The sequence below is a fragment of the Rhipicephalus microplus genome, chromosome 2 (genome assembly GCF_043290135.1).
Source record: "Rhipicephalus microplus isolate Deutch F79 chromosome 2, USDA_Rmic, whole genome shotgun sequence".
Lineage (NCBI taxonomy): Eukaryota > Metazoa > Arthropoda > Arachnida > Ixodida > Ixodidae > Rhipicephalus > Rhipicephalus microplus.
In genome coordinates, this window is record NC_134701.1 from 275,608,300 (window position 1) to 275,622,977 (window position 14,678).

General features: G+C 44.1%; 1 protein-coding gene across 3 annotated transcripts in view; it reads left to right on the forward strand.

Annotated features, from left to right (window-relative positions):
- kibra (WW and C2 domain containing protein kibra) overlaps positions 1 to 14,678 on the forward strand; it is a 48,723-nt gene that overhangs the window by 15,278 nt on the left and 18,767 nt on the right. For all 3 annotated transcript variants that reach the window (XM_075882037.1, XM_075882036.1, XM_037430203.2), the window contains 5 exons: positions 991 to 1,233; positions 3,453 to 3,686; positions 4,433 to 4,591; positions 5,316 to 5,531; positions 13,389 to 13,647. In XM_075882037.1, coding sequence (XP_075738152.1) covers positions 991 to 1,233; positions 3,453 to 3,686; positions 4,433 to 4,591; positions 5,316 to 5,531; positions 13,389 to 13,647 — 1,111 coding nt within the window. The remainder of the gene's footprint in view (positions 1 to 990; positions 1,234 to 3,452; positions 3,687 to 4,432; positions 4,592 to 5,315; positions 5,532 to 13,388; positions 13,648 to 14,678) is intronic.

The following is a 14,678-nucleotide window of genomic DNA, read 5'->3' on the forward strand; positions in this document are numbered from 1 at the left end:
TAACGCATCCACGAGATGCATGTGCCCTGGCGTAAACAGTGTGAAAGACAATGACAAAGTAGACTGAGTGGCGCTCGTGAAGTTGTGGCCTGTGTGGCATTAGAGTGTAGCCTGTGTGGCGTGTGTTTTAGTGTGGGTCAGTAAACTAGTCTTTTACTACGAGATCGAACACAACATTAGCTACAGCCGTACCTTTTTGAATGTGGCAATAAACTTTTTCAGTGGGTATTAGCGTGTATGCTGATAGCAAATATTGAATACACAGAACTCGCACATCAAGCAAGTTCAAGGAAGCGAGGAAAATGGCTCATTGAATAAATTGATTTGTTCAATAACGTGAATACTCACTAAATATGGAACAACATGAGACACGGCAGACATGGAGTACAAAGTGTGAAATGCAATTTGTGGAGCTGTGTATAAAATATATAGGGATTACATTACAATTATGCTGTTTCCTATCTCATTTTCAAAAATAAATATACAATTTTCATCAGCACAAGTGGTCTCAAGAGCCAGCAAAGTTCTCCAAAGAGCCCATGTTCTTGATCTCTTCCTCAGTCACAGCTTGTTGCTAAAGCACAGTCGCTCAAGTTTTGTTTCAGCTAGAGTTACAAGATTCGTTGAATTGATTGTAAAAATGAACCCAGGTCTGCTGATAGAGTTTAATTGAAAGTTTTGCTTTTATCGAATGTGTTGAACTGCTGGAGATATCCTAAAAGTTTGTTGCTCTTAAGTAAAAATAAATATCCTCATGCAAAATCTGCCTACCCTATTGTGATTAGTTTCAATTTCATTTTCAGAAATGTGCATTTGGCATATTTTGTTAGCACATGCTCGGGAATGTCGCACTAACTTGTACCAAAAAACACTGTCATACTTCAGTCACCACGCTTCAACCTCCCACGTTAATTGTCAATGGTATCGTAAAATTAACACATTAATTCGGTCAGTGCTTACACACATTGCCCTGTGTTCTCATTCCCACAGGCTCCTCCTGGTTCGTGAAAAGGAGCAGCTCCTGCATGAGCTTCGTGCACAGCTGGAGCGGGGAGACTCGCCTGTGCTGCGAGAGGAGATTTCACGGCTAGAGCGAGACCTGGGGGATGCCCTGGAGAGCTCCAACCGTGCCATTGCACAGCGGCTACGGCTGCATGAACAGAAGCAGCTCTTGTTGCAGCAGCTCAGGGATGCGACACGTCTCACGGCGTGCCTCGAGACACGCCTCCAGAGGTGCGTATACAGCGAGCCCTGTAACGAAAAAGGAAACCTTATCGGCATCTTGCATCCCATGTCACATGCTCTCGCTCTGTACCAGCTTGCAACTTGGTATCTTCTACCAATTGCAGTAGAATCTTGTAGATACGGATCTCGTGGGTTCACGGAAAACGTTCATATCAGCTGGAGTTTGTATCACCGAAAAACATAGAAAAGTAGTGATAATTGCCTTTTTTGATCTCAACGATCATATTGGCACTTGCATGCATGTGTAATTAAGGAACATAATGGGCAATGTCTCATGACAGCTAGTAGCCCCTTCCCATTCTTTATACATATTTCTGCGTAACACTAGGTGGCAAAAGGGCAAGCATGGCATGCTTTAGGTGAATTTCCCTTGTATGGGACCACAGAAAAATTATTATGAGCCATAATCATATCACTGAGATTGTACAGTACTTGGAGTGTATTCCAATACTCCCCGTAGACTGCTAAATATACAGCTAAATGGACAGCGGCCATCTTAAGTCCCGTTCAAATTCTCACGTAGCCGGCAAAATAGACAGCTCCAAGAAGAGGGCATCGTAGACAAATACGATGCAAGCTAATTTGCTGTCCAAACAAGATGAAGGCTCAGCGAATCGCTCGGATAGATTGGATCTCACCGGAATAGTCGTCTGCACACAAGCAGACGCTTCTCCAGATGCTCAATGTGAGTAGCGCTAATTTTTTTTTTAGATTCAGTACGAAATAGGCCAGAAAATACAACAGTTACATTTGTTTATCTTGGCTTTTTTTCTCGACGCTATGTGGTGCCCCGTCGCGTAAAAGCTGTCCAGGCGTGTTCCAATTCTCGGACAGCATGGGCTTGGTGCTCTCTTCTAAGCTGTCTGCGGAGACCGTCTGCGATGCTGTCTAAGAATTAGAACACAGCCTTGAATGCACTTTGTGCCTTAACCATGGTTGTGAGTCTTTCGTTTTTCTTTCTCTAAATTTTGGCTAAAGTGCCACCAAGTCTTTTCTTTTTTTTTTTTTTTTTTTTTTTTTTTTTTTTTTTTTTTAATCGCCCCGCCACGGTGGTCTAGTGGCTAAGGTACTCGGCTGCTGACCCGCAGGGCGCGGGTTCGAATCCCGGCTGTGGCGGCTGCATTTCCGATGGAGGCGGAAATGTTGTAGGCCCGTGTGCTCAGATTTGGGTGCACGTTAAAGAACCCCAGGTGGTCTAAATTTCCGGAGCCCTCCACTACGGCGTCTCTCATAATCATATGGTGGTTTTGGGACGTTAAACCCCACATATCAATCATCAGTCTTTTCTTAATCTGCACTACTATTGCATAACATTTTCCTGCAGTTTTCCTATTATTCGTTTTCCCAAATAAATTTTGCATAACATAATTACTCATTAAATATTTTATGCCACATTTTATTCATGGTGAAGCAAACAGCCTAAGCATCTGCTAAACATATAACTTCTTTTGCACTGCAGCATCATTTTTAAATGTGAATGCATTTCTTAGTCGGGCTATGTCATGCATTTGTTGGTGGCAGCGGCCGCCCACCGGCAAGTGTTATTTCTCTGCTGTCACTTCATCTCCCATTGCAACAGCCGTGGGCGCATGCGCTTATCCTCGCCCCTAGCAACTGGAGCATGTGGTGCGACAGTGTAGGAGAGGGTAGGTGCAGTGCTTCGCCGCTCCTTCTCTCGCCATTTGCTCTCTCTGCTCCCAGTGCCCCACTCTTCCGTCCACTCTCGGCCATTCGCTGGCTGGGCGCCTCTCAAGAACATCCGGAATGGTGTGCTTGAGACGCCGCTGTAAAACGCCATTGCATAGCCGAGAATGCTGACGCCCCACTCTCCAGTTCGCTGGCTGGGCTTCTCTCAAGGCGATGGCAGAAGTCTGTGAAGGCGAATCTCTGATGGCAACGGTGCCCTTTCTCGACGCAAGAAATACATTTGCATTTCCTCACAAACCCTTCGGGGTGGTGGGGGCATTTTTTGTGAGAAGACTAGATTCGCAATGTGGGCACATCTCGCTAAAGTCATCTGTACTTGCACGCCCACGTTGGTAACATTGCTGCGGGAGACTTCAATAAGTAGATGGATGGCCTTATGAATGCTAAATTAACTTGCTGTATAGTATCAAAGCATGGCGGTGATAATGCTGAGCGAGTGTTTTTGTGTGAGTTGACGTTTGTTGTGGCCTGGCTTGACTCTCTTTGCTGGCACTGTGCAGCCTGTCTGCCAGCACGCTGTCTGCCTCATCAAGCTCCTCTTTGGGATCCCTGAGCACAGGCAGCTCTCACGGCTCACTCGCCAGCCTGAGTTTTCCAGACATCTACGGTGGCTGCACGCTAGCCATGGACATGGCCTGCCGCCCTCCTCACCGCCCCACAGGCTGCAGTCCACCTCTCTCACCACGCTCCTCACTGTCGTCGCTGTCACCTCCCGTGTCGCCGCACTGTGATGGGTAAGTCTTGCCAGGAGGCAGTTTTGCATTGACCAGTGAGCTCAGTTGCTACATTAAAAAAAAAGAAAAAAAAGCTTTGCTTACGAAGTTGCCACACCTGCCCTTCACATGTAAAGTGCCGTTATACTAACTGGTTTGCGCTTGAACCATAAGTACCTTTTCTCGGATAACCTAAATAGAATTGGTATTAGGGACTGCCTGCTGCTCAGAATTTTTATTTTTTAATATATTTTTTGTTGAAGTGGGAAGATTATCACATCTTTATCATCAATTCTCTATCACAAAGGAAGTATGACTGTTAGCATCACCCGACGGCAATCTGCTTCAGCCTATTGGCAGGACCAGAATGCCCCTCATGTAGGCTTGTTTTGCTTGAAAACAAGTATGTGTATCTTCAAATTGAGTTTTCATGCACATTTTGCAGCTCTTCCTAGCATCAAACGCCAACTTTAGCTTTTTTTTTCTTTCTCCTTTTTTTTTTCCCCTTCATATGCGGGGAAAGGGGCACCTGCTGGTGCTACCGGTGCTCTGTGGGATGTCCGAATTTTCGATCCTTGTTTAATCACTTCAATAGGACGAGTGGCAGGGCCACGAAACTGTACGAATAAACGAGCATGCTCGAATTTTCAGCGTTCGAATAAACAGTTGGCGACTGTATTGCATTCGCTCGGATATTCTCATGCTATTTACGAATCATCTATGGGTGGTTGTTGTGTGACTCAACGTACACATATGCTGTGTGGCAGGTGCAAGGGCATGGTGGAGATACCTCGACCCCGAGGGCCAGAGCCTCCTCTGAGCCCCATCTGCGAGCAGGAGTGCCTTCGCACGGGTGGTGTGTCTGCTGCCATCAGTGACGAGTCTGTGGCTGGAGACAGTGGTGTCTATGAGGCTGCACCCCCAAGGTAATTTGACTTGCATTGCACATTCATTTTGTTTCTCCATAAAGGGTCTCCATAGGTACAGGCTGATTATGGGGCTAAAACGAAAAAGTCGAATGAACGTACTGTCAACAACTCATTCATTTCAATGTACTAGTCACCGAGGTGGCAGAGATAGCACAAGTGTTGTGCCTGTGCTGCTGTAATCGCTCTGGTGTTCCTGTTCTGTGGTTTTGTGTGTGCACTGTTTGCTCTCAGCGAAATGGGCGGTAAATGTCCATCTTACATTTTCCAGATTTATACAACGCACCTCAGCAGTTTGAGGTGCTCGGTAGTTCAGAGACCGCTGTTCCTTTTGTCCAATGGCATTTATTTCGCTTTGCATACTGGGTCACACTAATGTGTAGCAACCAGATCATTGGTGACAACATTGTCTGAGGGAGCTGAGGGCACCACTGTTTTTGGATAAAGCAGAGCTCACATTTGAAAATGAGTACCCTTGCACTACTGGGCACCAGGTCGGGTGCTTGACTGCAGTCTTTCAAGAACGAATTCATTTGCTGGTGGTTCTCTCTCCTCTCTCATTTGTACTCGCAAAGATTGAAGTTGCTGCATAATGGCCTTTAGTGATCCTTTTATGCAATCTATGAATGTGAATGGAATATCCACGAAGTGCTCCGTTTCACGATAAAGCTGCTTCATTGACTGCCAGTTACATTGATGGCCCATTGGTTGGCTTTCCTTTCAGGCCTGGGGATGAGGAAGAGGAGGAAGAAGATGATGACGATGAGGAAGATGATGACGACGATGAGGAGGAGGATGACGAGAACCCCTTAGACCAAGTGGACTTCCCCTGCCTTCAGCTGCAGCTGAGGCTGCAACACTGCACCCAGGATGGCATGCTGAATTTGCGTATCGAGAAGGCACGGCACCTCGGCATCCTTGTGCCTCAAGGTACCTCAGTGTGAGTACCATACTACTGCTTTCCTGGCTTACTTTTTCATCCTCCTGTTTGTTGCTTGCAGTAAAAGAGGACAAAGGAAGCATCTGCAGGCTTAAAAGGACACTAAAGCCAACTATTAAGTCGACGTTTATTGTTGAAATGGCAGTCCAGAAACCTCGTAGTGTTACTTTCATGCCAAGGAAGGGCCTATTTTGAAATAAAATTTAGCGGGTTAGCACACTTCAAATTACCTGCCTCGAGAAGCAGACCAACCGCACCATCTCGCGTGACTGTTGTCGTGCACAATGTTGCCCGGCTTTACTGCGCTAGTAGCAGCAGACTGAAAGCAGCGAGAGCCAAAGCAGCAACTACGTCCATTGAACAATTTCCTGCCATTGGCTTCGAGATTACAGGTGCTTTTGTTTCAACGGCACCCCGCTAGATCGCACCACCTGTCTCCTGTAACCACGTGAAAATTGAATTTTTGAACCACTCGCGCCAATCCCCATAGAAACGTCTGGTGGTTCTTTTTTCCATGAATCAAAAAGAAACAAACAAGCAGCATTTTATTGTGTCTCTTGATGCATGGAAAGTTCTTTATTTAGTGCAGTTAGATTGATTACTAGCGATTCATTGTAGGCAGTTCGTCTGATGTCATCAGGATCATTTTGAAAATATCCTACTGCGGCGCTTGTGTTCTTGTGCATTTACCTTGATTTTTCGGTAAGTAGGGCACTGTTGTTGATAATATTGTCGTTTTAGATGTTGTCATACATTGAGCTTCCACTCTGATGTAAATTGTTATTTGACTTTAGTGTCCCTTTAAGGGGAGACGCTGGTCTTGAAATGAAAATTTTTATTATTCGAGATACTGTGCTGAAATTAGGTGTATATCTGTATTTTTTCCTCCTCTTTAAAAAATATAATTACCGTATTTACTCGCATAATAGGCGCACTTTTTTTTTTTCAGAAAATCCGGCTCGAAGTTAGGGGTGCGCCAATTACGCGGGGTAAAATTTTCGAAAATTTTTTCAGCTCGGTTCTCGCGCTTTAAATCTGCACGCTTGTCAAGTAAAAGGCGACTTTATAGTTTACCAATTAATTCAGCATAAAACAAACATACCTACGTACCTTTTAATGAACAAGCGAGAGCCGTCAACTGCACACACGTAAAATTTATTTACACAAAAGTCGTAGCTGTTCCTCTTTTTCCCTATTCGGAGTCCGAGTCGGAGATCACACATTCATCCTCGCCGAGCGGGGATTCGTTTTCGGTGTCCGAATCATCCGCACCCCACAACATGTCATCCTCACTCGCATCCAGTGCGTTCGAGATACCCGTCTTCTTGAAGCTTTTCCTGACGACTTCGTCGGAGATCGCCTTCCCCATGGTGGAACCAAAGTTCAACACACGACCACAACATACGCACACCGCTTGCAAAATGGCGTTTCTTTCTTTTTCTCTGATGCTGGTGATGGCGATCGAGCCCCCGGCATTGTACACGTGACCTCCAAAAAGCGCGGCGATTTGGGGGTATCAGTAATTGATGGAACAGCCGTTTTTTTTCTCGCTCATGGACGTTTTTTTTTTTTTTTTTTTCCAAGTTTTATTTGCTCGTCAATTTGCCTTCTTTTTTTCTTCAGGGTACGGGGACCGCGTTCCAACTGTACCGCTGGGGGGTAGAATCGTTTCTGATCACGGCCAAGTTCGGGGTGCGCCTATTATGCGAGTGCGCCGGTTATGCGAGTAAATACGGTAGTTCTAATGTACACGAACTAGTTATCGAATTGTGAGAGCATAAGTGAGGTCTAGCTGTGTAATTTCTTACGGGTCGTTAAGGCACTTTACCTCAATATTTCCGGCTTCTGTTTAGAGTGCCAAAAACCTGCCATGTAGAGCTATGCTATTTTATTGTCACTGAGACACATCATATAAAAATTCACATTTGCATTGATCCTCCACAATTTCAAAATTTAATTAGCTCACATCATTGTTCACAACATTTTATATGTCCCTCTTAGCCACAAAAAATAGCATAGCTCCACAGTCTTGTTTCTACAATTGCTTCACAAAAACATGATGAAAAGTTCCGTAAGGCTGGTCATGTTGGCAAAAAATGTAAAGCTGAGAAAATCGAATTTGAAGTTTCGACATGCACTGTAATATTTTCTATAAGAAAATTTTACCACAAATTTTATACACATGTACGCCATCTATTTTTCTGTAAAGCAAAACAAAATGTGCCTTATTCAACCCTTGGAATCATTTCTAAAAATTTTTCTAATGTGGAAAAAATTATCAGAACCCCATCATGACAAGCTGTTGAGGGGTTCTGGAAAAGCTGTGGGGTATGAGGCTCAAATGACTAGCTGTTAGGAACCATGCTGCCCTGGGTAATAAATTGCTGTGTTCCAAATTCTCAAGGGACTATGAAAATATACGAAAAATCGGGCATCCACCTGGAAAAATTAATGCCCGCAAAAATGCCCCCTTTTATTGGTATTTTTTGCTGACGCAGAGAGTCACGACTGTTGTACAAAATTGTCTTTGCAATCTTGTAAATGCATTGTTTACCGTATAAACCGCACTATAGGTTGAGTGGGATTATAGGTCGACCCCCCACTTCAGGTTACCGAAAAAGAAAAAAAAGGAAAACAACCCGAAATTGCCGAACAACATTTATTTGCGAATTGGGCCCACTGCACCCCGATCGTCGGAGCTCCCCTCAACCACCATCGTAACTGTTCTTATTCGTCAGACGAAGCACCACTGTTTTCTGAAGACGAGAGTTTGTCGCTGGCTGCCTCCCACAGTGCGTTGTCTTCCGTGCCATACAGCGAGTTGCTGATGGAACATTTCTTAAAAGCTTTTTCCACCATGGAATCTGCCAAGGAATGCCAGGCGGAAAGCACCCAGCCACAAACAGTCGCAAGCGGAGGCCTCTGTAGGCAGCCCGTCGGTGTCTTTGGGTTGTCGCTGGACATCCACTTTTGGTACTACAGCCGCACTCAGTCCTTGAACGGCTTGTTTAGCACAACGTCGATCGGTTGGAGGGTGGACGTCATACTACCTGGTATCATGGCGAGATCCGTTTTTCTATCGCCCAGTGCGCGCTTCACAGCGTCGGTCAAGTGACCACAAAATGCATCTAACACCAGCATGCTGCAAAAACGCAGCAGTGCACCTGGCTGACGGTTCCCGACTACTCTTGTCCATTCGAGCATCATGGTCTCGTCCATGTATCCCGTTTTGTTGACGCGAATGACAACACCGGGCGGGAACACTTCCTTCGGCATTGTGTTACGTTTGAAAATGATGCACTTCCTTCGGCATTGTGTTACGTTTGAAAATGATGAAGGGCGGAAACTTTCTACTGTCTGTCATGCATGCCAGCATGACAGTGAAGGGCGAGTGCTCCTTGCCAGTGGACAACAGCTTCATATCCTTGGCGCCACGCTGCATGATCATGGTCGATAAAGGCATGTCATATCACACTGGAATCTCATCGGCATTGTCAATCTGCCCCATCATGTAGTTGTTCTGCTCCTGAAGCCGGTTCACGAAGCCCTGAAAGTTTATAAGCTTGTCCTTGAACTTGTCTGGAAACTTCTGACATATGGATGTGCGCCACCGGAAAGAAAATCTTTTGCATCTCATGAACCGATGCACTCAATAGTTTGGTGCACGAAACTCTTCGCTCGTGAACCCAGCTTCTCGAGCGAGTTTCACAGCTTTCTTGCAAATAGTATCCACGGTCACCGGCAGCAAGCACGCATGAACTTCCCACACAAAGTTCTCTAGTGTATTCTCCAGCTGCGGATGAACCGCACTTCGCCCACGAAATGACATTTTCCGAGGGTTGCACTTCTGCAGCTTCCCTTTCTGCACCCTCTAATAGCGCACGCTTTTTTCTGATACACCAAAGTGGCGCTGAGCAGCTATATTCCCATTCGCTTCTATGAACTCAACAACCTCTAGTTTAAACGCATCTCATAATCATATGGTGGTTTTGGGACGTTAAACCCCACAAATCAATCTAGTTTAAACGCAGCTGAGTACTGCCTTCTTGTACCGCTATTCATATTCAGTGAACGAAAAAAAGACCACTAAAAATGAAACATAATGTCAAGCGGAGCGAGAACTTAGAACATATCGGAGGCAAATCACGGACACACAAAAAAACACACAAGAGAGAAAAAAAAACAACCTGCTATTGGATTTGAATGCAAATATGGCCGTGTCCAGCTTCTCATGCACATGCAAGCCACATGTTGCCAGACAACGGTGCACTGTCGGCTAGACACCACTACATATGACTAGGGGCGACTTTAGCTTGTTGTTTTATTGAAAATGTCTCGACTTCTATTCCGGTTTATACGGTAGACGATGTGAAAGGAGCCGTTTATTAAAAAAAGAAAAATGGTGTGGCCGCTGCTACCTCAGTGGTCAACACGCTGGCCTAAAAAAAAGGTATCCTATTTTCTTTTGGACGGCATTCTGCTTAGCTGTGATGATGTCTGCCTCATTTTAAGCTACATGTCATGCTGTCGCTGTTCACCAATCACCGTGTCATCAGTGCTCGCGTAAACACCAAGCCCGTTGGCTGTGTAGACGCTGCCAAAAATCGGATGGCGAAGGCTATAAACGCCGAGTTCAAGGAGGTCAAACTTTTGGGTAGCCGACTTTCCAGAGAAAACAATCTTCGTTTGTGCCGATTTCTCAACTCACTGCGCCTGTTCTGCTGTTGCGTAGTATGCAGCATCAATCCAAAGTGTATCGCTCATCGAAGTTGGTCACACGGCGTTGTCAGTGGGGACAGCGTTATAGTTTCCGGTGGATCCAATGGGTCCGGCAGTGACTGCAACCAGCTGCCAAAGGGCTCTTGTAGCCTGCACCTTCTTGTTCCAAGGCCATTCTTTACAGCTTCCAAAAGCTCGTCACGTCAATTGTTTCAGACCAGAGTTTTCAGGCATCTCGATCGCGTTGAAAAGGGGCTGGTGCAAAGCGGAAACACGCACGATCGCAAGAGTAGACGCTCACAAACGAACAGCCACCGCGGCGAACGCAACACAAAAAATAAATAATATGACGCCTCGGTCACCCCAGCCAATGAGAGACTCAGAAAGGCGCGCTTGAAAAGCACGCCGCGTGAGGGCTAATCGGCGATCTAAAAACATTTTGTGCACAAAATTGTGCACAAAGAAAACAGCTTCAAATCAAGCCCAAGATGGCGGCGCTCAGTCCGCCTCAACGCACATCACGCAAGCGGGAACTTCGAACAAATTTTGCCTTTTTGGGGCCATTTAAGTACAACCGAGGTGCATTGAAGGTTGATTTTATCACATTTCCAGACCAAATTCACCGTTAGCAATTCGAGAGTAGGTGCTCAGAAGTACAAACACCCAAAAAATTAGCTTTGCGAAGAATCGTTTTTTTTTTTTACCATTTTTGACCACGTCCCCCCTTAAAAGCGAGGCGTATCAAAACTTCTTATTGTGCAACAACTTGGTGGAAAGCCTAGTTTTAATTTTTTTAGATGTGCGTAAATAGTGAAGTAGGATTTTCGTGCATATTGGTAATTCAATCACTAAAATAAGAAAAATGACTCCTCCCTGTTCTAATTCTTCTGTCCTTCAGGGTCCCGTCGTGGTGCTAACTTATAGAAAAATAAATGGCATTTTGAATATCCACAATTCGATTCCTGCGTCAAATTGAACAGAACGCTAGAGCGGAATCTCGATTATAAGGTTCCTGGTTTTGCGATGACCCGCATTTTACAGTGAATCAGTTTGGTCCCAAAAAAGCCCCACTAGGAATAATATATTAAAACTTGGCATGTGCAAATTTTCTAGTACTTCAAGCATTCAAAGGAATATTGCGCCATTCAAGTTAGCTTCGATATGAATGAAAATTATTCTAACTTTTGAAGTATTCAAAGTGAACGCAAAAACATATACGGTCGAACCCACTTATAGCAATGCTGAAGTGCCACGAAAATTTCATTTTTACGACCAATAATTGCTATAAACAGCTTCCACCAAAAAAAAAAATCAAATTGGGGGATAGGGAGGCGGTTGTGAGAAAGCTGCAATACCTGATGCGATGTGCCAAAGTGACATCAGTTATAAGAATGACGAAGCTGCCGAGTTTTCGATCATGCTTGAAAATTTAAATGCTTTTACGGGACTGGCCAAAGCCCCATAGAGCCAATGTAATGCAATGTCTGAATTTTCACATGCCGAAACATTTAAGCCTCATTTTTTTACTCCGATTACATGTTCAAAAGGTACAGAAGCCGCCGCCGCCGCTGCCGCACAAATTTTAAATGTCAGCTTTTTTTGCATTGCCAGAAAGCTATGCGGCATAGCACTTCATGGATCTGAAGATGTGCTGGTAGACGTAATTTAATTTCTCGTTTTATTTTCTTTAACAGGGATTTTGCATTTTGGTATCTTCAGCACACACGCCCAACAGCCAGAATTCACTGTTATAACCGATAATGCAGCATGCGGGCATTACTGTCACTGGGTTACCTCACAGTAGAAAACATACAAAGGTCAATGGCGCAGCAGCTCTTCAATGTTGTAAATGCTATCACGTTATCATTGTAAGTGAATGGGACTGTATAACCCGTGTGTAACCCTTTGTAAAGGTGGTTCCACTGCAGGGGAGGGTTCCTCTACTGTGGATACACATATTCAGGAAAAATCCACACTGCCGCAAATCCCACTTCAAAGTTATATGAACATATTATTCTAGGCTTGTACGAGTAATAAATTTCAAGTTCGAAGCAAATAGTTTTTGGTTCAGTGGTTTGAATAATTCCAAATCGAATTCAAATAGTATATATGACATATTATAAAAATAATAAGCATATTTGTCGTGACCTAACTTGCACAAAAATTTTTTTTAACTGAAACAAGGCATGAGAAAATATCATTACTTTTGGTTCAAAGGAAGTAGAAGCAACTTTGAATACTAGTAGCAGGATTTCACTTTCGGTAAAATCAAGTGATAACAAGTAAAATATGTTACATATTAAAATTTACTATACTTAGGACATATAGGTAAGTATAACAACCATTTAAGCTTAGAAAAAATATAATCGATGCAAAGATAATGTTCATTCACCTTGAAGTAAGGCGGTTAAATATACATTTCTTCATTCGTTTCAAATGCATGTACTACAAAATTTTCTATGATTTAAATTCCAATTTAAGCAAATTCGAATATGTCATTATTTAAATGGTCGAAGAGTCCCAATATTCACTCAAGCCGATATTAATCTAACATAGAATAGATTCATCATTTTTTTAGTGTAGAAGCTTGTTTATAAGCTCTGAGATTAGTAAAATCTAAAATCTAATGATTTTCCAGATTATCATTTGCATTCTCTTATTTGCCTTTGCATCCACTTCATAAGGCAGCATCCACTACGTAGGGCAGCAAGGTAATGTGATGATCATATCTTCACAAGCTGTAGGGCAATGAACCTACAGTTTAATGCAGTCGGATACAGCTTAGGAATCCTGAAAAGACCCTGGGGGGTTGCCAGACAATCGAATCGCAGCAGCCGACTGCTTCCACGCCTGAAGAAATAGTCCCACTCATGCATTTGGCTTTTTTTCTCTGAAGGTGAAGTCAGTGGCCATCTGGTTCATGGCGTTAACAGCTGTTAACATTTGTGTGCTTCAATTCAGGTGCACTTTAACCCTAGTGGGTGAAAACTAATATTGAGTCCCCTCTATTGTGTACTTCACAAGTACCTGCATGTGCTCCACAAGGGGCAAACGACCTCACAGGGTGTGATACCACCCTCACAAGTTTTGGCACTTGAAGCCCAGCAATTAATCAAGTTCATCTTGTCTGGCGTGCAGTTGTGTGCGTGCCACTGTAATTCCGGGAGGTCCTGGCTGCGGCTGGCACTCATCACCCTGGGCGCGGCTTGAAGGTCACCAGCCCACAATACCAGAGGGTACCACCACCACCACCGGAGACGCTGGCAGTGGTCAGACTGGCGGCGAAGAAGACACCCTTGGCCTGGAACTTCACCTTCCTGTGGGACCTCGGCTAGCAGGTCACGCCTTGCAGCTGCAGCTCTGGTACCAGAAGGCTCGCATGCTCCAGGATTGCCTGGTCAGTGTGCCTCTTTGAAATTTCAACAATGTTTCCTAACAAGGCTACTGCAAGGAGCTCCTGGAGAAGTGTGTGATTTTTCTTAATTTAATATAACCTGATGGTCGCGGGATCGAATTACGGCCACATTTGGGTGGAGGCAAAATGCTGGAGGCCCATGCAATTAAATTAGGTTCGCATTGAAGATACCCAGGTGGTTGAAACTTACGGAGCCCTCCACAACCGTGTCCCTCATAATCATATCATAGTTCTGGGATGTAAAACCCCAACAGTTATCAGTATTTTTTTATGGTAATCGTGTATGTTACACACGTCATTGTTTCTGCTTTTTTTTTTTCATTGACTGTTTTCACGCAACTGTGATGTTATCAGATTGTCTTCTGTACAAGGTGTGCTATCAATATAATTAAATTTGTAGACATGATGGGTTCTATGTTAATCAGGTTGCACATACAGCAAAAATGGTATTGTACAGCTGGAAACTAGACATGTCCCTTACAGTCTCTTACCATATTAAAAGTGGGTAATTTTACCAATTTGTTTTCGCAAGTCTGAAACAAGCATTAGAAAGTCAACCTCGTACTTTCTCTGTGCACATTTTTCTGTGGAATGTGTATAGCTGATTGGGCGGCCTTTCACATTATTTCAGTGTGGTGGCCTTTTCAATAACTAAAGGTCGCAGGTAGTATGCTTCAGCACTGTTGTGTGTTGTGGTGAATCTTATTGAAACAAACCCTTTGTTAAGGGCTTACATAACGGTCTTTAGCCTGCAGGCTTAACTGCTTACCAGCAGCACTCAGCCAAGGCTTGCACATTTCTTCTCACCTAGCCATGATGCAAGACAACAATGGGAGTTTTTACATCATTAGACTTTGACAGTGTTTGAAGACATTTTAAGGCAAGACAAATCAAAACAAATTCTTTTGCTCCAGTTGTAGCTTAACAAATACGATGGTCATGTTCCCTCTAGCAATTTAGCTAAAAATCTGCATGGTCACTATAGAAGATTGTGTCTCTGGAGAGGAGTAGAC